The following is a 26,112-nucleotide window of genomic DNA, read 5'->3' on the forward strand; positions in this document are numbered from 1 at the left end:
TTTTTTTTAAGCTTTTGTTTTGCTATCTTTTAAGTTAAATGTATAGTATTGTTTTCATTCAAGAATACTGAATATTAATTAATATTCTTGTAAATAAGGTGTTAAGACTTTTTATATTAAATATCTATATACAATGCTGAATTATATGGCAGATGATCTGTATTGCTATGTGTATGGTGAACAAAATTTTGCATTTTAAACATTTGTAGGAGAAATCGAATTTAAGATAGAGTGCTCTTTAGTCGTACCTCAGGAGGGTAAGAACTTTGTATCCAACTTATTTACTTTCGGTATTTAAAATATAACAGAAAACACATGAGAATACTTTTGCTACTTAAGATTGAGAGTTTGTTTGAATATGTTCTGCTAGTTTTAAGACAATGCATTATCAAAGAAATGTTATTATTATAAAACGGTGCGTATAAAAACATTTTATATGCAGAAATAAACGTTTAGCTGAGAATATCTGAGTTTTGGCAGAGAGACGTTAAGATAATTGGTAAAATTTAATGTTAATTTCCTTTAGAATCTTAGAAACGGCAACCAAAATAAAATATAAGAACACTTGGTATGTTTAAGTAAATAAGAACAACCGGTATATTTAATTATGTTATGGTTTTTTTGTTAAGCTTCTGAACTAAAAAGAATATACTACAATTTAGCTAAAAGGTGTTTAAAGTAAGAAATTTTCAATTTTAACATTTTTAGCGAATGCTGCACTGTTTATTACCTCGTAAAATTTTACGTCGCAAAGTTACATTTATTTAGTCCGCTATCAGGGTGGATAGGCCTTATAATTACGTAGAGTATTTTAACTTGTAATGATTGAACAAATATAAGAGAACTAGTTTTCGCCTATGACTCCGCATGCGTGAACAACCAACCCTATGTTCTTTTCTGTACTCCGCACTACCTATATGTATGCAAAATTTCATAAAGGTCGGTTCAGTGGTTTTACTGTGAAGATGTAACACAAACTACATTATATATATACATTATAAGTATTGTATGGGTTAGCTTTAGTATTACACAATCATACAAAAAATGTAAAGGCTTATTCGTATTTGTGTGTAATTTTAACTTAATTTAATATATTTTTTTATAAATGACACATGTTATTAATTCACTGAATTACCTACTCGGTTTGTGTATAGATTATTGCAGCCTGAAATATGCGAGCAAGAGATATGTTTAGTGCACATAACCTTTTAATACAAAAACACAGGTTCAAATCTCACCTCGGCTCGTACCAATGACTATTTTCGAAGTTATGTACATTAGTTTGAACACTTACCGATGCTGTAAGGGAAAATATTATAAGTAAACCTGCACATTCAGGCAACTAGATGTGTAACCGTGGATCAAATAATTTACCTGCAAAAGGTTGCGGAGGTAAGATAGAAGTCGCTTCGTGTAAAAACTTGATTTACCTAATCCAGGATCCATGGTCAAAGGCACACCCCGGGCTCCTCTCCAGAGAGGTGAGAATGCAACCGGGACTAAAGCCAGAAGGAAGACTACCCCTTAAAACATGCAAGGAGCATCGGGTTTGTTTGCGACCAAGTATGAGTCACTAATGGCCAGGGCGGGAGGGCTCCCGCCAAAATGAATATGCTGATTTGCCACGTCCGTGTTTTTAGGCGTATTTTACATAATTTCCGGTCAGTGACTGGTGCATTACTTTAATTAATTTTAATAATATTTCAGTTAATGGCTTATTTGTAGTAGTATTATCAAAGTGATTAAAATTCGATGGAAAGTTAAGTATAATGTTTACTTGGAATTCTGTGTGATGATATAAAATAAATAACCGTTATTTTTATTGTGGTGAAGTACTCCATACTTATTAATATATTGTATAATACCTAGTGCCGTGTGGTTCCCGACACTTTAGAATAGAACCAATCCAAATACTTCCCATGGATGTCGTAAAAGGCGACTAAGGGGAAGGCTTATAAACTGGGAATTCTTCTTGTAGGCTATGGGCAAGAAACCTGTCACCATTTAACTCTCAATTCCATCCAGCTGGAGGTGGCCTACCTTCAGCTGGATTGAAAACACATTCAAGTCTTTTCAATAATCTGGGCTCTGCCAACCCCGCAAGGGATATAGGCGTGATTAAATGTACATAACCCATTTTTTTATATTCTACGTTGATGTCTATTGTTGTAACAGTACCTATATAATCTGTATGATCCACCTGCCACCTGGGATTGTTCTGGTTATGTTTCTTCTGAAAATATGCCCAAGGTCGGCTTTGTTTACATTCCAATGAAGCCACTTCTGATATACCTTACCTTGATATCGGAGGAACTTTATTCAGCCTAGAATTCATGTATGTTCAGGGTTAAGTTTATATGTAATTATACAAAGTTTAAATTTAAAATAAATAAAAATAACAGTATTGTAAAGAAATTGAGCTAAATTTAAAAATTAAGGTGATATTTCACAATATACGTTTCCATTCGTTTGAAACTCCCGATTAATACTAATTAAGAACAAACAGGCCAATCAGGAGAGGCTTATTGCGGGATACATTCCAATTTAAACTTGCTTCAATCCGCTGCGGAAGCGCTTCTAAAACCAAATGTTGGTCCATGCTTTTAAAGTCGATTTTCTACTTGTTTCGAACCGAACTTTTCTAATCTGACCGCTGGCGAGCCAGTACTTCGAACTGTAATGAAAAGTAACGGTTGCTGTCGACTCACCCATTAATCAGTGTCGGATGCTGAAGTCTTGATTTTTATGGTGTGACAAACATGATTGGAACAACGCTTGAGGCATTTGTTTCAGTTGTGTGGAATCAAGCCTTGTCTATAAGCTTATGGAGCTATGGTAAAATAAGTAAGATTTCTTGTAGTTAGTTTGATTATCAGATAGAACACAGGCTTTGCGATATGTTTTATTTATTTGTTTATGTTCTGGATAAGACAGAAAATCATCAAGTTTAATATCACATGTACACACATTTCTAATATGCTTACTCGTATATCACTTACAGGGTAATTTAAAAACCCAGGTTAAATCTCTATGGAGACTAATACGATCTTTACAAAAAAAGGTACATTTTACGGACAGTACTTTCCATTACATTCTCTACCATATGATAAATTAATATCACCAGCTTAAGCATCAAGCCATGTAAATAGAGACAATAAACTTAATTAATTGAGTAGTTTACAAACATAATTCTCGCTACCCTTGTTGGGATGTATATTTTATTTCGATGACGCCTACGAGGCAATACTGCGAAGGACAGCGGGCGGATTCGGCACAGTTGTTCACCAACCATAAAATTAGCATTTGGCCGGCGAGTAGCAGTTTCATCCGGACACAACTTGTAGGTACCTGAATTATTTGGCCGCACTTCTCAAGAAATGGGAATTGGAGATTTCGCTTTACCGGGCAAATTTTCAGATGTGAAAAGAATAAGAAAATGTTTGTGTTTTTTTTTAAATACAATATAATAAACTACATACAGCAAATTTTTTTTTCTTTAAATGTTGACACTGTAAAAAAATTTGGAGATTTATTAAAAACTTTCAATATAAGTAACAAGAAAAAAAACTTCCTTACTGTGATATGTACTCGTACAATGTAATGAGTAAATATAAATGCAACATTGTATTTGAGAATAAATTAATTTGAAAAATCAATAAATAATTATCCCATACTTAAGAACGGTTCTAATTAAAGTCTCTGAAAATAGAACAAAGCCGTTACAAAATGTATACTAACAAAATTATCTTTAGCAATCATTATGATTCGGGGAAATAAATTTATAAATTTTCAGTTAGACGGTTTTGATTCGCCTCCGCGTCCGACCACGACAACTTGTTTGGCCACTTTTGTTGAATTCCGCGCCAAAGTTAGTAGATTAAAACTGCCAATTAGAAGCATTTGAATTCCAAGTTGTTTTAGAATTTGCGTAATTATTGTTGGATGAACAATTACAGAGAGCACTGCGGTAGCATTTATTTTGCCATTGCTATAATTGTGACTATTTCTCAATTTGAGTTAAGAGTAAATAAAAATATTTTTTGTTTAAATTCAATGTTATCACTAAAATCTCATCTCGACGTTGTTGACATTCAGTCATCATCCTTCTTTACCCTAGTTAAGGTCATTCTGAGAAACTCAAGGTCCATTTTTGATTACAATCCAGATGTGACTTCTGTTATTGCCCTCTAGGTGAAAGTTCTTAATCGTCTCTTACGACATCCATCAAATCTGAAGGGATTCAATGATATGCGAGGAGGTACATATGTTGAGCGTAATACATGAAATAAGCATTTGAATTTAATGATTATAATTTTATTAATATTTTTGATTATAATACTTAAGCTTAAAAAAAAGAGAAAAAATCAGACTCAACATTTACCAGTATTGCTTATTCCTGTTGAATTGAATACTTTTCTTTATCCACTCTTTACTACTTTTCTTTTTCGTATATTATAAGCTAATGATAACCTTGTTTTGGTTGGAGTTAATTAAAATTAAATAGCCATTATAAATTAACGCCTAATTATTATTTATATGAAAAATCAAACCTTAAAATTTTATGTGCACATTTAAATATCCACCTACCAGCACAATTTATACGAGTTAATGACGGTAGGTATTCGGCGGCAAGGCACTAGTATACAATAATGAGGGTATAGAAAGATCTTCAGGTATGAAGTGTCAATTTTATCAATGTGAAATCGAATATCCTAACTTATATTATATAAATATGTTACTTCTTAACAGTTAAACCGCTGAATCATTCTCACCATGAAGAGTTGAGTAGGAAAAGAACTTTTGACGTGGACAGTCACGAGAAAAAGCAGGGTATTAAACAAAATTACTGACACACCCATTCATACATTTGTTTATTTATTCACACCTACATATAATACAACGGTTATAGTATACCTCTTAAAGTATTTTGGCAAAGAATTATTTTGTAACAAAATATTATCTTGACATTTCAAATATAAAGAAAAAAGAAAATTTAATGTTACCTTAGTTTTTGAGGTTAGTTTTCGTGAAAATCGCTGAATATACAACCAAAAAAAGTCGCGCGTTATTATTGCGTGGAGTCACAAATATTATGTTTCTCACGGTTCAACTAGTCCATGACATAAAATATAATTAATTTCAACTTGATATCGCTACATCAAATAGCGCAGCGATTTCGATGCAACAGCGTTATCACAGTGCGTAACAAACTATCTGAGTAACATTCCACGTTTTCATTATTTTGTACGCTAGTTCAGGAAAGTGCGGCAAGTTCCAATTTAATGGTCGGTGAGCAACTGCTGCGTCGAGCACCGCCCCACTGACAATATAATAATTGCGAGCTACATAATTCATCATTAAATTCATGCAGACGAGAAAAAATGTGGGAAATTTAAGTGAGCACGGTTTTAGACGTCGTTATGTGAAATTTTTATACGTGTTAATAGATGTGACTATGTGCGGCTCGCACGATAAGATCTAAGATACTAACCTGACGGCTTAGTATTTTTTCCGCGTGTAATAAACAAACTATTGCCAAATCTCTTAAGCACTAATGTAAATAACATTTTAAATATGACGTGTCTTCCGATTGTACATAATAGGTATATATATTTCTGACTGTGCTAACAATAAATTTCAATAAAACAATTTGTTCCTCCAAAACTGATCGCTCTACATAGTGATACAAGTGTACGCAACCACCATAAAATTGGAAAGCATCCGGTCAACCTGAAATGAGCGATCGTGGTACACAATTAATTGTTCATACGAAACTTTTAATGAGTATTTTCGACATTGTATCCTGTCTGTACTTTTATGTGCATGTAACACAATTAAGACACAAGGGCCCTTTAATTGAACTTTGGATGGGGCTTTTGAGATATAAGGAAAGTGGCAAGATCCATGAAGAAAAAGCAGTGTCCTGTAGGTTAATACCTTTAGTTTAATGGAGTGCAATACATTCATATAATGACGTTTATACCCTCTGTGGGGTAGAAAGAGAGACAGGTATGACGTTCAGCTGTTTGGCTTAATAATATAATCGAATAGAGAGTAATACAGAAGCAGAAAAAAAGTATAATAGCTGTGTTCCACTACTTACAATATAGTCGCTTGCATTGTTGTATTACGTGGATCTTAGCATCAAAGCTGAGAACTGAGAATGACAACGGGAACACATTTTTAAAAGAGATCGTAAATGTTTTCAGAATCATTATTGTGATTATTCTTCAGATCGATCTGTATAAAAAAAAAAGTTTTATTCGTATTCTGCATGCGCCATTTCTATAAATATTACAATCAATTTCGCAACTCTAATGAAGCAATCAATCAAAATGTAAACGAAAACAGTCCGCATTGCATATTTTATCTTTAACAATCCTTGCCCCGAACCAATTAGTGTAAAAACCTTCCGTACAGTCCAATGTTATAAATTTGGCACTTAGCCTGGCTGACGAAAATTTCTACTGGTATCAGCAAATAAAAGGTACTGCAGCAATAGTTTTGCAGGCGCGATGCACTTAATTGACACGTCATAGTATTTTTAAGGCTCACGTAAAGCTAGTGAATGAAAATGATGACTGAATGAAACAATAACTTACAGACCACTTCTATTAGACGATTACTCGACCACTTCTATTAGACGATTACTCACCAGTTAAAAGAATTATAATTTTGTATGAAGTCAGTCAATAATCTGTTTTTTAGTTGGTTTCTCGGTTCTGATCTAGTTTTTAAAAAGATAGATACATATAACTAAATTTGTTGCGAAAGCAATAGTTCAAGCGTTATGGACAACAATTTCCCATTTAAAATAAATCAGAACGCAAACACTAAAAGTTCATTTAAAAGTTAAATAAAATACCTCAGTTACTAAATGCAACGTTAACATTGTCCTTTAAATTGTGTCCTATAAAATCAAGTCGTTAAATGTATCGCGCTGGCGACGTGCCAACCACGTACCACCATCCGAATCTGCGAATCTCTCACTCAGATGCTCCTAACTGATTCTACTATCGACACGTAAATACTGAATAATCAAAGACTAGTACCTTAAACCCCTCTTGGGAGTCAAAGGATTTTCAAGACCAAAGAGCTTAAAATTTCTTTGTAACCCGGTGGGAGGAGCTCTTTTCCAAAGCAATCGAATTTGAATTGAAATCGGCTATCACTTTTTGTGGATACACCTTTTATTTTTAACTTGTATTATTTGGTAAAATTTGTATTTTTTATCCTGGTTTTGGTGTAGGTGACTTCTAAAGCTGTTTACGTTTGTTAGCGCGTATTTATTTTTAGTTGGTATGCTTTATACCTTCTGACTATTATATGAAGAAATAACTTCAAAGCATAGTAAGCAGCTTGTCGAGTCGAGACTGAATACAAAACCTCCGCGAAAAAGAAGCGCGCACATCAAAGTGATTACCGTAGAAAAAACGCCACAGAGCCGAGTGGAAACGTTGTAAAAATCACGACTACGTGTGAAGAGTCATCCGGGCGTCTACGTCGAGTGGCGATCGCTTGTTTTTCCCACTTTTCCCACTTTCGATGGCGGAACTCGCTTCAAGTGGCCGCTTCTGATTTCAGCCCTGCAGCCGGCCCTGTGTTTTATGAGGTCAAGTGAGCCCCACAAAAAACACGTACCGCGATAAATTACGCACTGACACATTCAGATTCGCCCATAATATACACGGTCGTAATATATTGTTTTTTACGGTTTTTATACGCTAGCTTGTTAGCAATATATTGGTCAGTTTTCAGTTTATGGGAAAAGATGCAATTCTAAAACATTATTTTATCTTGCCTGGATTATTTCTATCTGATCATACTACACATATAAAAAGCATCTAAGCAACCGTTGTCTATAATTTATGGTGTATGTTATTATCATATATATTTTTAAAGCGATTCTAGAAACCCCAAAGTTAGCAAGATATAGAGGTTCACAGAATTGAAAATATTTAAATTTATCGCACTTATTGTCAAACATGTGCTAATTTATAGTAAATAGGATATAATGTTAATAAATTTAAAACAATTGATACATTTAAGACCGTACTATATAACAGTAAATGTACACAATAACAACCCAGGTTAAATTCTAAGGCGAGTAATTTATTCTCAATAACTATCAAAGCTCGCAGATGCCGTGTTTCAATTTAAGGGCGCCAGAAGTTCAGCGGATGAACTTTGTAAGTTTCGTGGCATTGTCGACTAATCTCTAGTCGTCAGCGAAACAACGCTATAGTATTTCGTAGAATTTACAATTTAAATAAACTCCGTTGGGGACGCTTTAGGAATTGATACGTGGTTGGTCTTTAGGGTAAATATAGGTGAGGGCATCGTTCAATCAACCTGTAATAAAAGTGATCACAAAGCATATATTTTTTAGTAACATACCAACCTAATTGCGTATTCCTAACCATAACTTTTTCCCGTCGTTTGATAGAATGGTAAGAACAGACAACGCAGTAAAATGATCTGTAAATTAAAACGGTGCTTGACATATTAATTAAAGGTATCATAGTAACAACGTACATGACCTAAATAGTTATAAGGATGTTGGTATCTACAAAGGTCTGTTAGTATTTTAAAAATAGTGTAACTTACTTAGTGAGTTCATTTTGTAAAGATAAATATATTACCTCAACTAAGACCACTGCACCATGTGAATTGCAGGAGCTACTAAATTATCTGTCCTGCATTCGATATAAATCATATGATGACACGTAAACAATAATCGAGTGGGCGATAGACGCTCTGCATAATATATTACTAGGTAATACCATGTAATATTCGTAATCTCCATTCAGAGAGCGACTGTCACCACTGAGATATGAGCTGGCAAGCGAAACATTGCTAATTTCGCTACATCCATTCATTTACCAATCCCTATCTCAATGAGTTTAGACAGCTACAGGAAGAGAATGAACCGAAGTCAACGCACGCCGCCGCGCCGCTTCAAACTCAACATTTGTAATCTTATACATATGACAATAACGCTTACTGTACCGCACCTTATTAAAAGAAGGTTAATCTGCGTTGGCGTCCTAACACGTAACATTAATTTATTGTTGGTATAAATTACATTTGAAAATAGAACAGGCAATTAAATACGTAACAATAAATTCTGTCCTATTATGTTTTCTACTTATTGTTCTGAATTTGGTAAAAAGGAAAGGTTCGTTTGTATGGAGTCATAATTCTGTTTATATGTACTTATGGTTCAAAACAAAATATTTTCTTATGTTGAGAGCATGAATGAAAGTACATAGTTATACAAGTGTAAATGTAACATATCTTGAGCATATTGAGGCAAATTCATTTAAAACTGAGGATGCTGAAAACCGTACATAGAGTAGATGAAAATAATGAGAAACGTAAGATGCAACTAAAACAAGTAATGCTTGCAATGAATCGCAAGTACTGATAGATAAATATTTATATTAAAAATAGTTAAATTCTAATAAAAAAAATTGATTCATACTAATATTAAAATTTCTTAGTAAGTTTGTTTGTAACTTCTTTCCAGTTAAACCACAGTACTGATTTTCATGAAATTTTGAATACATATTCGTATAAGTAATGTGGAGGACGAAAAATGAAATAAGGTATTCTTAACGCAGGTGGAGTATGAGCGAAAGCTTTATGAAAAATATGTAAATTTATTTTAATCAAAACAACCTAGCGTCCACTTAGTGCTATCATCGCATACAAACTCTCCTTCGGCCATTCAGTTCCAATATAGTTGAACTCCAAAGTTCCGATCAAGATGCGCCGTCCGCGTGACAGGCCGAAGTAATCCCAGATGGCGTTGCCTACTATGAATTAAAGTCACTCAGACCGCTTGACTGGAGTACTGGTGTGAGACTGGAGACTATTGTGGAATATTGCTGTCTGAAATAGAATGATAGAGTTAACTGTAAACTAAATATTAGAAGTTGTATTTGTATTTAAGTCAAGTCAAGTCAAAATTAAAATGGAACTTCATTTGATAACAATTTTTGACAGTTCTGACAGCCACTTCAAAAGAAAGAAATTTCATTTGTTTTATAAACGTGTTCAGTTCTATTACGCAGCTATAATATAGATAGTTAGATATATAGATAACTTGTTTATTGCACCATATGAAAATAGCACAAAACAGACAGAGATGGTACAAACAAATACACAATGGGTTTATTGATCGAACGATCAAATCGTTAAAACACAAATGCCTAAATGAGGAAAAGGAACAAAATTAGTAGTGGAAGCAAATCTGTTACTATAACTAACATAGCGGCAACATAATAAACAAGCCAAATTTAATATTAGACCACAAGGCAGAGTTTACTCATGTCACCAGGTGCAGAAAGACGGCCTAAAGCCCAAATTTACCGTCATATTATACGTAATACGATATTTCAGACACATTACACTCAAGTTTACGGCCCAAACTGAGGTGAAGCTTACATTTATGAATCTTTAAACATCTTTTAAAATCCGTATCATGGTGTCTTTTATGTTGGCTTGTATTATTGCCACATGGTCCGTGCACATGTTGTCATGTGTGGCGTATAATGAAGGTATTAAATCAGCTGTAATTTATTTTTTGAAAATAACTTTAAAATTTTTTTTAGGTAATAAATAATTACCTACAAAAAATAAATCATAAAGTACTCTTTTAGTAATATTTTCGCTTACGACTACTGAAGGTATATACTGTGAGTTCGCCTATGAGAATGCAATATAATACACAATTATTATAATTAAATTATTTATTACAATAAACAAATGTATTTATTGCCTCTTTCTGGACAAAGTCCACCTCTATCTTCTTCTTTAGTCATTCCACACGATCTAGGAAGACATGATGTCTCATTAAAAATCATTTATATTGATACTATAAAATTAAATCAAAAAATACCATGCCAACAATTCGTGTACGCTTTATGTCATTATTGGATCTGAGGGTTTGAAAAGTAAAAGTCCAAAAATTGGTCGTGGTTGCTGTTCACTTTGACCTACATAAAACTCGCAAATTGCATAGTTATCCGAAAACATCATAGTTTCTGCAAGTGTATCTAGCAGATTTAATAGACAATGCCAGGAAGGATAGAGTTTCTTGTAAACTTTAGTCGAAGTTGTATAAGTTGGAGCACAAGCCCTGTCCTTAAATTGAAATGGGAACCAAAATATCTGTTTGTTTCGTTATTAACTATTGAACAAAGATGTCTTGGCATGACATTTTAATAATTAAAATATGGATTATAATCAAATGCCTCTTAATTTTTTAACTACCTGTTTACGCGCCACATAAGTAGTAAAGACCGCGGCATCAAGTTCTTTTAACACAAATATTTTCAGGTTAATTTAAAACGTATCTACAAATAAAACCTCACGCTTTGGTATTATGTAAATTTTATTCAAATTTAACTGTAATTTAGAACTTCCTTTACGTTTTTTGCTGACATTAGATAACTTGGGGAAATGAAAATACTGCTTAACTGTGTCTATTATCTTGCTGCTAAAAAGATTATACTGGACATATATAAGTATATTGAAATATATAATATATTGTGCGTCGTTGTTAACGTTGTTTATACCCGCCGACTTGCAGTGGCTCTGTAATTCAGTACATACTTCATACCGTACGGGGTAGACAGAGCTAACATTCTCAATAAAACTGAAAGTTCACATACATCAATATAGCTTAATAATAGAATTGAGATTCAAATATAACAGTTTGCTAGCTCATCGCATAAAAAATAATTCCAATTCAGTTGCCCTTGACTGACTTTAAAAATCTGCATGGAAAAAAAAAAACAACTGGCACACACTATATTATGTCGTTGCTACTAGACCAGCATGGAACATGTAATTTTGCATAAGTTAGTAAGTTTATTAACTAAGTGATATGCAACAGAACCATGGTAAACCTACATTCTTATGTCATGACAGTTAACAGTAAGAAGTTAATATCGTAGTCGTACTCCATCTAATCATGAAAATAGCTAAATGAAACGGCGCTAGTGGATTATATAGTACAAGTTTGAATGCTGACTTCTCCAATGGGAATCTACCGCTAATGCTTCCGATAATTGGCAGAACTTCTATGTCACGATCAACATCGGAGACCGCCGCATGCACAGTTCTAATTCACTGCGAGTATGTGTAATGGGGAGTTCGTAAATTATTAATGAAATGCATTTCATTATTAGAATTTTGCTTGGAACGTGGGAATTTAGTAACTTTGGATGGTCCCTATATTATCAATGTGACAAATTTAATGCAAAGCTTTGCAAAAGTTTTGAACATACCTATATATAATCCCGTCTTTATCCCTTCGGGGTAGACAAAGCCAACAATCTCAAAAAGAATGGAAGGCTACGTTCAGCTGAACGGCTAATAAAAGCTAAGCACTCACCGAATAGGTTGGGCAAAAAAATTATTAGAATTATTCCAAATTGTACTTTTTATATATTTCACATATTTATTCAGATCAATGACCGGAACAGACTTCGGTATGCTCTTTCAAACATTCTGTTGAGTCCTTCAGTCATTTAGAAGGAAAGTCTCCTTATCGTCTTACTTTTATGAACTGCGAATCGAAAGGCTTCAATGTTACAAAACGCGACCCTTCCATTGTGTGGAAGTGTTGAGAAAATGTAGCATGAACATTCTTTGTCGTATGTACCAATACGTATTTTATGTTATCGGGAAAATACTGAACGGAATAGTATGACTTGAATTTATTTTGACCCCTCTATTTTGCAATTAAAGATTATAGTAAAAAAATCACTATACAGAATTAAAATTAATAAATATCAATATGATTACAAATTTAAACTGACGTACCTCAATGTTACAAAGTTCTTACTACAAAACATTCAGAGAGTCAAGTGCGTAAAATATGAATGTGCCACGCACCGTTGTCCCTTATGAGAGAAGTCAGGATGATAGCTAGCATTTTAGATATCGAGACACAGCTTTTTAAGCCTTAATGTAATTTTCTTTTCATTCCAGAAAGCCTCCGAGACTACTTTAACAAATTTGGTGAAATCACAGAAGTTATGGTTATGAAAGATCCAACAACGAGGCGATCGAGGTACGTAACTTATGTTCAATTTCTACTACAATGATCTTTTATAGATTAAAGTAAAAATTTAATTTTTATAACGAGTACAATACCGATAAAATAATTACTCGTATAATTAACTTCGCAAAATTACATCAATAAATTGGTTTCACACAAAACACAAACGAAATAATGTATCACAAACTGGTATTTCACGAATTCCAGAAACGAAAATACAACACAAATAAATATTTCTGACAATTCGCTAAAAAGGTCACAACCCACTCGGGTGTATGTTACAAAAGTGAATAATATTGGGGCAATCAAAAATAAAGCAATGTTTTATTGCATAGTTGGCAGCGGTCAGTCAGGTTGGCTAAGCTGCGAACTCGCAACGTGCTAAAAGTTATCGGTTTGCAAATAACTTTCGTACTATAGAGGCATACTCGTTTTCAATTTTGCGGTTACCTTTGAATTGTAAGCAGTTAAATGTTGGACTTCAAATTTAGGAACTTAACAATAGAACTCGAATTATTCCAACTGAATTAAGCATTTGCTAGAGTTGAATGAGTGAGGATTTCGGTATTCACTTTAACAGTCTGCTAAACTAAATTCCTTTAATGGTCGTATTGCTTTGGGCATAGCTGGAATGTTTCGCTGCGTATTCTGAACTAACTGCCGTTTGATATTCTGATTCTGCAAGTAATAACGTCTGTTACAAAGTTGCTTCTGATTCGGCCTTATTTAAAATGTTTCGCTCTGTTGTTTGGTCAGGCTTACCTAGAAATGTAGCACCAGTAGTGTATCTATTTGTGATAATGTTTGCCTTCTTTTGTTTTACATAACTGTAACTATCCAATAAAGCCGCCGTGTAAACAGCATGGCTTAGCAACACTCAAAACAAGAAATAAGTTGTCAAACTGTCTCGGTAAAGTTGTTCAGTTACTCGCTCTTCTTAGGTAAATCGTCGGTTTCACAACTCAATATTGCCCTGCTCCAGTCCCTGAAATAATATCCCTGGAACCGATATCCGTGGCTCAGCTGGATCTGAATGCAGCTTGCCAGCCATTACGTGCCTTGCCCCTCAGCCAAATGTAACGTAAACGTCTTTTGTTTATGCTTATAGATCCGATGTCCATGTACTGTTTAAATCCAATTGTTAATATTAATCCTCTGAGCCCTTGGTGATTTCAACTGGTCGTAGATTTTAGATTTAGTTTTGGATGATATTATTTTGTGATGTTTGGAAATTTCATTGTCTACTCGTATTGGTAGCGATTTAAACGTTGTTAATACGTAACTCACAGTGAACTCGATATTTTAAAATCTACGATAAGAACACAAGTTAACTAAATATTTTTAGGATAGGCTTGCTATAAACTTTCGCAAACTTTTTCCAAGAACATAAAAAAAAGTTTATCATAGGTAAAGTTCAAAACGTGTTCTATTTTAATTTCGTTACCTACTTAGTGGTTTCGCAAGCGATACTTGACTTTAAAAGTTACGAAATAGGTTTTATTTTAGCATGGCGTAGTTTTTTAGGTTTTTATATCTTTCGGGACAGTGCTCCACGAAAGTTTGTAGGGCGACACCTTATCGTTTCAGTAAATCAAGTGGACATCGGGTGAGACGGGTGTACCGTCGGCGTCCTGAAAGTGATAACAGTTTAGAAGTTATTGTCGTAAACAACGATATTACGGTCACTATGTTGTTCCTATGTGTTGCTTACTGCTGAAGTCACCTCTTGTTTAGCGTAAATGTACATTTTTTTAAAAGGTTTATTGACGGCACTCTTGTTATCTTTTAAAATTTTGAAGTGAAACTGATTGATGTTGATTAGTTTTTTACCACTGCTACAACGGGAATTTCCTAAAATCTTACATAACAATAAAAAAAAAAATGTTGATTAGTCAAATTTTCAAAAAATATTATCGGTTATCTATTACTCTTTTCTCTTTAGCTATCGACAAATAATTGTTAGCAATCAATCAACATATAAACTAGGTAACATAAATTCTACTCCAATAAATTCAGATATCAAAGGATTCATGACTAAATTTGATTCAAGTATCATTTTAATATATGCAATGCAAGTCACTGCTCAGCTACCAGTACATCAAGTTCCGTACTATAACTACGTAACAGTGGAAGTTTTCGATGTGTTCCGAAGTGTCCGTACACACGAACTTAGCTCCTAATTCTTCAGATCAAAGGCCGCTCAGTTTGCCCGCTTCGGACTTGCCCAAACTACAGCTTATGCAAGCAAAGTAAATCAATATCGAAAGTCAATGAATCAAGAGTAATATATTCGGGTACATAATAAATGTGCGCTACCTGAAGGCAATATCTGAAAAATTTGCCTCTTCGATATTGCTTACAAGGGAGTTTCCTTTCTCCCCAAAATTTAATGCGTCGTTCGCATTTTTATAAAAAGAAGTAGGTAAGTGAAATAATTTGCGGTCGGTGGTTTATTTCCTTTTATTTATTTTAATGGTAGGTCTCCTTTTCTTTTGTTTTTTTTTGCACCAGGCTTAAGGGAAATGAGGGTTTTGTGAAAAAAATGTGTTAAAATTTCGTATCGTTATAAATGTCGGAATTTATGCCGAGATGTAAGAAAATAAATTAGGTTCATTTTGATTGTTTCAATGAAAGTTAATTATTTTGCGTTACTTAAAAGGTTTTCCCTAAAACGGTTTTCACGAAGTAACGTGTAAGTGGATGATAATGCCTTATTTGTACGCGTTAAGTGTTTAAACGCAACTTTTCGTAAATTATTTTACCCGTAAAAACAAAACCTTTTATCATAATTTTATGGTTTAACTTTCAAAGTTGGGACGCCCGTTTCCTGTTAGGCTTCTGAGGGCGCGATATGAATTAGAAGTTGTGAAATTTCTCTAATTTACTAATAAAATTATAGGCCCATATTTTTTTAAGCTTGTTTTATTCAACGCAATTTTTTACTTGATTTAGACCTACCGTTAGGCAAAGGTCTCCTACATTTTATTCATTTCTCTCGTTACTCGTTGACGTTGACCAAAATTGAATTACAAAGAAATGTTGAGCAACTAAATCGATGGAAATAAAAGTTTTAACCTTATTTGACATTTAAATTGCATGATAGTTATCTTTCCAACTGTAACTCTAATCTCCCATTTTTTAAGTATAAGAAAGTATATTTAAGTTTTTTAATAATTTTCCCGAAATTTTAATAATACTTATTTTCATATTAGATACTTCATTTGTCAAACTTTTGTAGCACACAGAAACACATAAATGTACTAGTAACTTCAGGGTTTTCTGATATGTGCCCAACTGAATGGAAGTATATCATAGCGGGGGCTTACAGCGGCTTTCGGCGGGCGCGTCTCCATTCAGGCCGATTTCATTCGTTTCGTTTTCCACTAAAAATCTAAAATCAATAAAGGATCATGGCATAAATGCAAAGATTACTGTGTTCATTTTCGCAGCATGAAAAATATACGCGTTACACGAGCCGTCCGAAATAAAACCGCTGATCACTATGAGACTGTAAGTAGCACCATAAAAGGAGGATCCTTCGCTGGAATCGCTTCGGCAAACACCTACAGAGGAACGGAGCGGTGTTAAATGAGAGGGATTGCGAGCCCCTTTCCCCCTCCCCCCTCTCTACCCCCCGCGTTCTTCGCTATTTAAGACGATGTCATATTTAGTACCAGATGTGCAAATGGTAACATACTTTCAGTACGAGACACTCGCTCCATTTAACAGCTCCTTATAAACTGTTTAGCGATACTGATATTATTTACGATGGAAAAGTACAGCAATTCAGAAAAAATTCAGCAATTCCGCGGTTTCACCAAATGTAATGAATATTGTGGTGTCAGCGTTTTAAATAAAATGATTTTACAGCGGTATAATTTAATTTTGACTTCGTAACTTTAAAAAGCAAAGAGCAATAATAAACCAGTGTATACCTGCCAGAAAATTTGCATATAAATCTCTTTATTTCTGAATTCTGATATTATATTTTGATAAGAATATGAATCCTTTTATACTTAATCGAATTAGCAAATCAATAAATGTAAGTATCTTAATCACATCATATTATATGTATAATATGCTAACTTTGCCTTAAACTCTAAAAATCCGGAAATAAATAACATATATAAATATAATGACTTCTTTATCTCTTGCAAGATAAACAGAGTCAACAGTCTCGTGAAAAGCCATGTTCAACTATATGGCCTAATAATGTTATTGAGCTTCAAATGATGACAGAGTGAAACAAATTTGCCTTTGTTATTTCTGAACGTTTAGTATTATTAAACAGCTAAAATAAAATCTGTGCATGCCTTTTTTAATTTGATCGTAACATAATAAAAAACAAACGTCTTTTTTCTCCATAATGTTAGCGAGTGTTCTTATAGATAATCTCTTTACGAGGAACAGGCAGAAACTACGTATTTCTACTTCCCGCAATCGTCACTTCTTTCGATTCATTCACATTTATAACTCTCTTCATGCAAGCACGTCGGTTTAGATTCCTCTCATATACCGAAAGTATGTAAATGTAGATGCGGATATATTTGAATCCTTAGATTAAAAGATATGCTCAGATGCACACCTGACGAATTCTATCGGATCAGATGTTGGTATACTGACGCAATAACAATGCAGCCTCGACGGGGAATTATTCTAACCGATTGCACAGTTGTATTGCGCCGCGATAGTGAACTGGAACGGCCTGATATGAAAATTGATATTAAACGATAGATAGTCTATGGGTTGCACAAATATTTATACGGTAAGAAAACAGCGTGAGAAATCCTGCACATTCAGGCAACTAGATAATGAGGCACTGACGTGTTAATATATAGGTAAGGTTCTCCTGCAAAAGTTTTGGGGGTCAGTCTAAAAACCTAATCCAGGATGGATTTTACACAGTGAACAGGCGTACCTCTAACGCCACATCTCCAGAGAGGTGAAGGGAAGAAGTTAATTAATATGTTACTTCATGCGGACAGGAAAATACCAATTAGATAGTAGAGTTTTTCTTAGGCAAGTATCAACACGTTTACAAAGGCAATGCAAAGATATTTTGGTTGCAACCGCCTAAATTTTGTCAAATAGCAGTATATTCTTAAAATGAGTTCATATTTATTATGTTCAGAATAACAGTGACCCATCAAATCAACTAATTAGGAAATATGCGAAGTATCATAATAATTTTTGTTATAATTGCTGCCGTATATTTTTATTGCTGGTAGCTTTACCTGAGTTTAAAGTAATACTAATTATTTATATTCCCTAGAGCGTGCATTTCGCTCAGCGAAAATTTCTAATGAAAAAGTATTAAGTGCACTTACAAAATTTGCTACGCGGTAACGTTTATTACTAGTTCGATAATCGGTCTGAAGTAGCACGGATGCATAATCAAGTAGTGGGGTGATGGGATCTGTTGGGATCATAGGGGGTGAAAGGGGGTAGAGGGGGGTTCGTCGTAAAACTATTACGGCTAGGTTCTGAGCACTACGTCGGCTTCATTAATCGGCCATCGTATGAAGCTATCCTCATGTTATGATATGAGTGTAACGTGTGAGCCCACTATTATGTAAGTACTGTCAACGTTACCGCTCGAAATACAAATTAGGCGAGCCAGGAACCTGCATGAGTTGGCGGTTAGATGTGTATATTACTTTGTTCACGGCATAACTTAACTACTCATCTTAGAGCCGTCGCAGTCACTGAAGCAAGGATAGAAATTCAAATTTTCAACATCATGATTTGCTCTAAATGAAATTACAACATGCCTTAAAAAGATATGGTAAACTTTTTATGGACAGATGCTTGTATATCAACACAAATTGTGATTTTCAAAAGTTACAGTTTAAATACTTTAGCCCTTTTCCAAGACATTGATAGGTAGAAAAACAGATTGATTTGATTTACTCTGCTAACGATACAGACATTTTACTCATAAATACTTACGTTCCTCTTTATCAAGGGTACATCCTAAATTAGTTTAAAATCATAAGAAAAAGTTCACCGAATACACTGAAACTGGATCACCATAAATTCCACGTATAATCTGACTACTAAAATAGATGTACAATAAAGCGATCAAGTCTCACCGCACTCGAAGTGCTAAGTGACATGTAGAACGAACTGAGATCGAGTTACATTCTGAAGGAGAGCAATCTTCCAGAGTGAAGTTGTCGACGGCTGTGGAGCTAACAATTCAGGTGCCGTGCCGTTCAAGTTAGGCTTAGGTCACATGCGAACTAAATTTAAACCTGCAAAGATTAAAAAAAAACATCATTTGCATATTAATATAGGTACCTAATAAAAACATTATTTCCAACACAAATTCACAATAAATAACCGATTTTAAATCTTATCACTCATCATAAAACATGTACGTACAAACAATGTCTCACGAATTTGTTTTGTACAAATGTAGATAAATCAGATGATGTTCATAATTAATAGATTTGCACTCAATACAAATGTTAAAATTTAGAAGCTACTTGGTAAAAGTTCCAATATATTGTTCTTTTTATTACCTACAATTCACGAGCCAAGTAGAAGACATATTTTTGTTAAAACCACGACTTTACAAATATAAATATCCTTTATGTTTCTCACAGGTATGCACATAGGTTTATCACCGTTCACTCTAACTTGTGCCCATATTGGGCCGGCCTAACAAGACCACCCATGTTCTGTTGCTTTTCGTACAGCTCCACTCACATCTATTGGCTATTTGGTTAAATTCAACATCAAGTCTCAGCCAAAAGTAGATTTGACCAGGCTATTTCACATCCTAACGATGTCGGAAGGAGCTGGATAGCTGATATATTTTTCATGTTTTTATTAGAGAGATCATAAAATTATGCCTTAACTTTAAATTATAGTGAATTTTTTACTGAATACCAATAAAAACATTGTATGACCATTCCATCTCTTTCCCACGGATGTCGTAAAAGGCGATTAAGTGCCTATAAAATAAAAAATTGGGATTCTTCTTTTAGGTGATGGGCTAGTAACCTCTCACAAATTGAATCTCAATTCTACCATTAAGTCAAACAGCTGAACGTGGCCCATCGGTCTTTTAAAGACTGTTGGCTCTACCTACCACGCAAGGGATATAGACGTGATTAAATGTATGTATGTATACATGATAATCATAGAAATTTAAAAAATAAGCTAAAACTACGTTTGGAAAGGTAATACATTTTTACACTTGCTTACTTTGTTCACTTCATCCACATTCATAACTCTCACGAGCAACATATTGATGAAAAATGCTGTTTCCCGCTTAAATAAAGTCACTCCATGCCGATCCTATGACGCATAGACTGTTGAAAGATTGCGGAACACGGCGCTAGGATCCATTGATATTTTTGTACGGACATGCCACTAGTGGTGTGCCAAGGATTAGCTTGCAGTTGGACACAAACAAATAGACACCATTACATCACTAGTGATTGATTCTCGCGTCAAAACGACAATTGCGTTTTCTACTCTACCACAACGAGTTTCATTATGCGATACTTGGTATTGTTTCAAACGACACTTGCGCGTCATTTTTCATTGGATATTGGAACGTGGTCTGATGATAATAATAAGTTAATGTATTTGTAACTACCAGCGATAAATTGAGTTTTATGTACGTATATTATTTTTGTTATAATTAACTGATTCACGGCATATCAATGTACAGCTCAGAATCCTGTATAAAGATTTGGTATTTATCATGATGTATGTGTGGTTCAAGGATGCCAAGAGAAGTTTTCCCAAAATTACCGCGGCATCTAGTTTTTATTTAACATTCAATAGATTTAGGTATTTGACTCAAGTTCAAAATTTTCGCCCTGAATTAGCTTAGCTAGCAATAGTGGACTACAATCAGTCAAGGTGTGGTCATAATAAATGTAGTTTTACTATTTGATTTGGATAACATTTATTGGAAAATTTACTTCTAAAAACTCTGAAAATATTTACGAACCTAACAAAGAGGGAAAATATATAACCTTAATCCTACTAAAACATATTACTCGGCACTTATGCGTTTTTCGGTATCAATACTGTGTTTACCTACAATCCCATTTCTATATTATTTCGGACCAGAATGGTTGGGAAAGCTGCCAATAAAAACTAGTTAATTTCACTAGTGCTTCCCGCAAAATGAAGGTTCTGACTCATATTTTCTAACTCATGTATTATTTATTGCAGTACGTATAACCGAAGACAATATAGTCGATTGACTGCGTTTGTGAAGGCGCTGTGATAAGGAATTATTGTGGCTGGGAATATTGGAGTACTTTATTGCTTGTTTTTGTTTCATATCAAATTTACTATTTATTACAAATGTCATTATTATATATACTTACTTATTAATTTTTTTTATAACTTTCCTTCTTAAATATTTTTTTGCCTATTATTCTAATTGCAACATTCATTTAAAAACAAATACTCTTGGTGTTCCAAAAAGGTCAAACATTAATATTTTGTTCAAAGTAAGAAGCTGTGCGATCCCCACAAACTACTTGCTCTGTGCGAAAATCCAATCTATCTATTTGTAGTCTAGATGCGGTTGAAATTAGATATATTAATGAGATATTATAGACTTAATAATAATAAACTAGATTTATTGCTATTGTTTTTATACTTCAGAAAGGTAAGTAGTAGACAAAAATTACTCTTCTCTCTCTCGATAAGCTATCGTTTTCGAAGCTGCTTGACGTCTATGAAAAATGTTTAAGTGATAATTATAAGACAGATGACAAAAAACCTTTTGAGTTTATTTACAAAATTATAAAACTATTGTATAAAATCTTACATATCTATTACAAACTTTTAAACGTCAACATTATCGCAACAAATGTGGCATTGGCTCCAGCAAGGATTTTTCTTAAAACTGTGGACAGATTGTCGTAAATATATCACGACTGTCACCACATGGGCACGTGAGCTCTACTATCAGCACTGTAGCAAGTACCAAAACAGATACACACAACCTGTGTTACTTGTACATTGGCCAATATGTCAAACTACACACGATTTCAAACCTTATCTTCGAGCAGCAAGAAGTAAAATAAAGTGCATTATTTTAACTAACTCATCTCATATGATTTTAAAGTTATTTAGTGACGCAAAACTTCACGATTTATAGCTGACAGTTACAGTAGTCTAAATAAAAACTTTACATGGAAATTAAAATTTACATACCTGGATTCGCTTTCGCAACGCAGCAAAAGTAACAAAATTAATTTCGTCGCAACGTGGATCTCGGCGGAATATACGATTACGTGTCATAAGTTTTATGCCCCGAAAGTTTCAAAGTAAATTCGAACATCCATCGATAAATCTTGGCGACCGTCGGAACGATTTCATTTTCGAATTTCAGGAGCGATTGCCTCCACTGTTAAAGTTTGCCTGAAAAATGTTCGCGGGCGATTGACTCGGTATAAACGGAAATAAAAAGTTTTGTGTTAGAGCAATACCGTTGTACATTGCGCATATAAAGCAAAGAGAATCCAAAGAGGATCACAATTTGAAACGCTCCTGGATTTCCCAGACTTAAAATGTGACTAACTTTTTTACACTAGTCAGCCATTGCGAAAGTTAGTCCGCTCCTAGTTTATACTTTATTACAAGTTTTAATTTTATATATTTGTGTATTTTCAATTTTAAAGCAAGCGATTGTACAGAAAGGAATGGTATAAACTAATACGTTTCGGCAATAAGCATTAACACGAAATTCATGGAGCACAAGTTTAATTCAGTTAGGTTTAGCACGGACTGCGTTCCGCATTATCATTACTAAACAGCTTTTATTATTCCACAATATTTGGCTAGAGGGGCCTCACACGCGCGCTAATGGAATAAAAAGTAAGGTTACAAAGTAAAAAGATACAGAGCGCCTCCCGCGGCGGCGGTTCGTGCGAATTTCGACTGAAAATTTTATACGTTCAATCTATTCCGAGCGCCTTTATGCTGTGTCTCGCGACCCACCCCCGCACAAAACAGTTTCGTTTTCAATTATTGCCCACTTGTGGAACGAGATTCGATGGAAAAACAAAAGAGCTAGAAATGATATTTTATAGAAAAGTCTCTTTATTCGATGTTTACTGCATCTCGATTTGTTCTCGAGCGATCTGTGATGTTCAAAGAAAATTATTGACGGAACGTGCCGGGATAGAGTTGCTCTCTACGAGATGGAAGGATTTCGGAGTGGAGCTTTCGGCAATGTCTGTTACGATTCAATTGCCTTTAATACTATGCCAATATTTTGGCTGACTTCGACAGACACCGAGTACTTTTATTTTAATTAAAAAATACTACTTTCTAAGGTCCATAAAAATATATTGTCTGCTGTAACTCGCTGAAAGTGTTAAACGAATTAAAATTCTTGTGAGTAAATGAGCTCTGACAGATAAAAGTATTAACTTTTATGTTCTTTAGAAAAATTCGACGTCGAGAATATTCCTACGTCTTCGTTAATTCACTAACTTTTATGACTAGGACTTAAAATCCAATTAAAACGATCTTAAGAAAAACTATTGTATTTCAGTTGTAAGACTCGAGTCTTTTTCTTTGATTTAAAACCAGGTTTTAAGTTATTTCAATCTTATTTCTCGTGTAGTTTTTGCAGCCTTATGTTTCATCGGTTAGTGTTTTTTAAATTCGTGAAATTTCGGTTCGGGACATTCCCCGATCGGGAATTAAATATTGCAAAGGCAATTTCACTCAAATAATTTAACATCTTTATTTAAAATCCATACGAGTGGAAATGGTAAATTCAACGTGTGAACTTCATGCCACCGTAATTATGTAAATCCAGACGATTCTTCGGTGTAAATTATTTTCAGTGTTTGCGAAATAAAATAAGCTGCCTTCATTAGAGGAAAGGTGCATACTACACGCGAAGTTTTTGTGATATTACACATTTCTTACATGCTCACGGGATGCAACCACCCACTTGAGGGTACAAGAAAGGGGCAATTGCACATGTGTTTAAAAATCTTACCGTTATATAAAAATAAAGGTACAGAAACTCAATTTAAATAAACATTTATTTATCTCAAATTTTTCTTTAAAAAGCTCGTGTGCACATACTTCAATTACAAACTGGAATACGAATAAGTGCTTTTTCAAATGTGCACTACACATCTTGCCATCTTAAGCTGTTACAAATCGTTTTACGTATTTTATATTCCTCTATACATTTTGACTTACATATTTGTTACATTTAGAAATAAAGGGTCATTATTGGCACTCTATTGAAACTGTCGTGTCGATACTAACTCGTACTTTAAAAAGCCACATCTCCATGTTTTATCCATTTTCCGATAGTAGCTGACAAAGCTTTGTATGAAGGGGCACTCAATTCTCTGCCCTGTAATTTTGAGTAGACAGAGCACGACGGTGCTCCAACGACGGCCATTGAGATATTTTATAAGCTATTTTATCTTGAATAGCAGCAAAAATGAGTGACAATCCTGGTAAAAACTATAGTTCCAGTGGGATTTGCGCAAAACTTGTATTATTTTGTAAGTGGCGCCAAATTTGCGCAGGCGAAGTTGTGAATAAACGCTAGTATGTGATAAATCTCACTGACGGAAATTTAATCTGTATTCTCTAATTGTTATTATTTTTAGTAGTAGTTATGTGTATGTGATGTCAATAAGTGATACCTTGTATCCAATTTTGAAAAAAAAATTATTATATTCTATTCTCTTAGTTATCAGTTCACATAATCGTAGTAAGGTATTTCATACTATTAACACACACATTTCACGTCTTTGTCGCTTACGAATAGATAGAGCCATTTGTCACAATGATTAAGATGGAAATTTGGAAGTTGTCATAGGTTGATAGCCGATCGCCTGAAAAAGGAATCCTTAGTTAACCTTTCCCTTGACTTCTACAATCGGCATGGTAAGAAAAACAGCTTTCACACACTATGTGTTCTCTGCGCTATAAGTTTACATACTAAAAAAATATTGTATTTACGAGAACTATTTCATATGTGTTATTGTCACGTTAATTTGGGTTTTTGGTTGCCTTATGAAATTCACATTTATAATTTTGGCTTAAACCCCTCATCTGACTAATCGCTTACACATGAATTGCATTCGACAACACCGATATTTCATTGACATGCAATGCGTTGAGTGATAAACATCGTCGATGTGATCTATCGACAGCGCACGAATTTAAACGAGTATCGATACAACTGTTGATGGACCATCGAGATATTGATTCGCATCAGTAATCGTAGATATATTTGTAAATTCTGCGTAATTGATATCCAATTCACAGTAGCGCACTTATTCATATTCATGATTTTAAATTTTTCGATTTGTTCCGCTAGCAAGGTGTATTTACATTATTGCCATGTCGTATTCCTACTTGCACCAATACAATCTGTGTAAAAGCTGTACAGGGAGTTGCCAGAGTAAAATAAAGAGATTACAGCTACAAAAGTATTATATTTTTTTCTGTTTGGGCACGATATGTTGCAGCATATGACGTGTAAAATGTGCGTGTGGTTTCCAGCAGAGTAGAATATAATCATTGCATTATTGTCTTGTAAATATCCCTCGATTTTGGAAAAAGTTAATGAAAAGACCATGATCATCTGTCGAATCATTCCTTTTAAAATTATAGATAGGTAATAAAGTTGGACTCTTGAGACTTCCCTTTTTTGACTCTATATTTTGTATATTGTTAGGAAAAGCTTTGAATAAAATCTGGAATACACTTTGATGAATACAGAGCGTTTTAGTGAAATATTAAATTTAATTAGAAAATAACTCTTACAGTTTTTACCATGATGTATTTCTAGGCATTGGATATTTTGTGTGGCCAATGTCCGTTGCGAAGCGACTGCGATAAAGGTGGCCTCTAATGTGATATTTTTGATGTTAGTGCTGCCAATAGTATTGTTATTGTACTCCTATTTGCTATATAGCACGAGTCTTGACTTTACCGCAGATTGTGCACTTTTTGCCTGACAACTTTTTGTATTTTCTGTTGGCATTTCCTGAGATGACTCACTTTGCTAGATAAGA

General features: G+C 34.1%; 2 protein-coding genes across 6 annotated transcripts in view; one reads left to right on the plus strand and one right to left on the minus strand.

Annotated features, from left to right (window-relative positions):
- Window positions 1-26,112, plus strand: part of LOC106131844 (RNA-binding protein Musashi homolog Rbp6) — a 476,408-nt gene that overhangs the window by 146,006 nt on the left and 304,290 nt on the right. For all 5 annotated transcript variants that reach the window (XM_013331071.2, XM_013331072.2, XM_060944334.1 and 2 more), the window contains exon 3: window positions 13,003-13,084. In XM_013331071.2, the coding sequence (XP_013186525.1) occupies window positions 13,003-13,084 (82 nt within the window). The remainder of the gene's footprint in view (window positions 1-13,002; window positions 13,085-26,112) is intronic.
- LOC132901784 (piggyBac transposable element-derived protein 3-like) overlaps window positions 1-26,112 on the minus strand; it is a 138,255-nt gene that overhangs the window by 49,886 nt on the left and 62,257 nt on the right. The window lies entirely within an intron of this gene.

The sequence above is a fragment of the Amyelois transitella genome, chromosome 5 (assembly GCF_032362555.1).
Source record: "Amyelois transitella isolate CPQ chromosome 5, ilAmyTran1.1, whole genome shotgun sequence".
Classification (NCBI taxonomy): Eukaryota; Metazoa; Arthropoda; class Insecta; order Lepidoptera; family Pyralidae; genus Amyelois; species Amyelois transitella.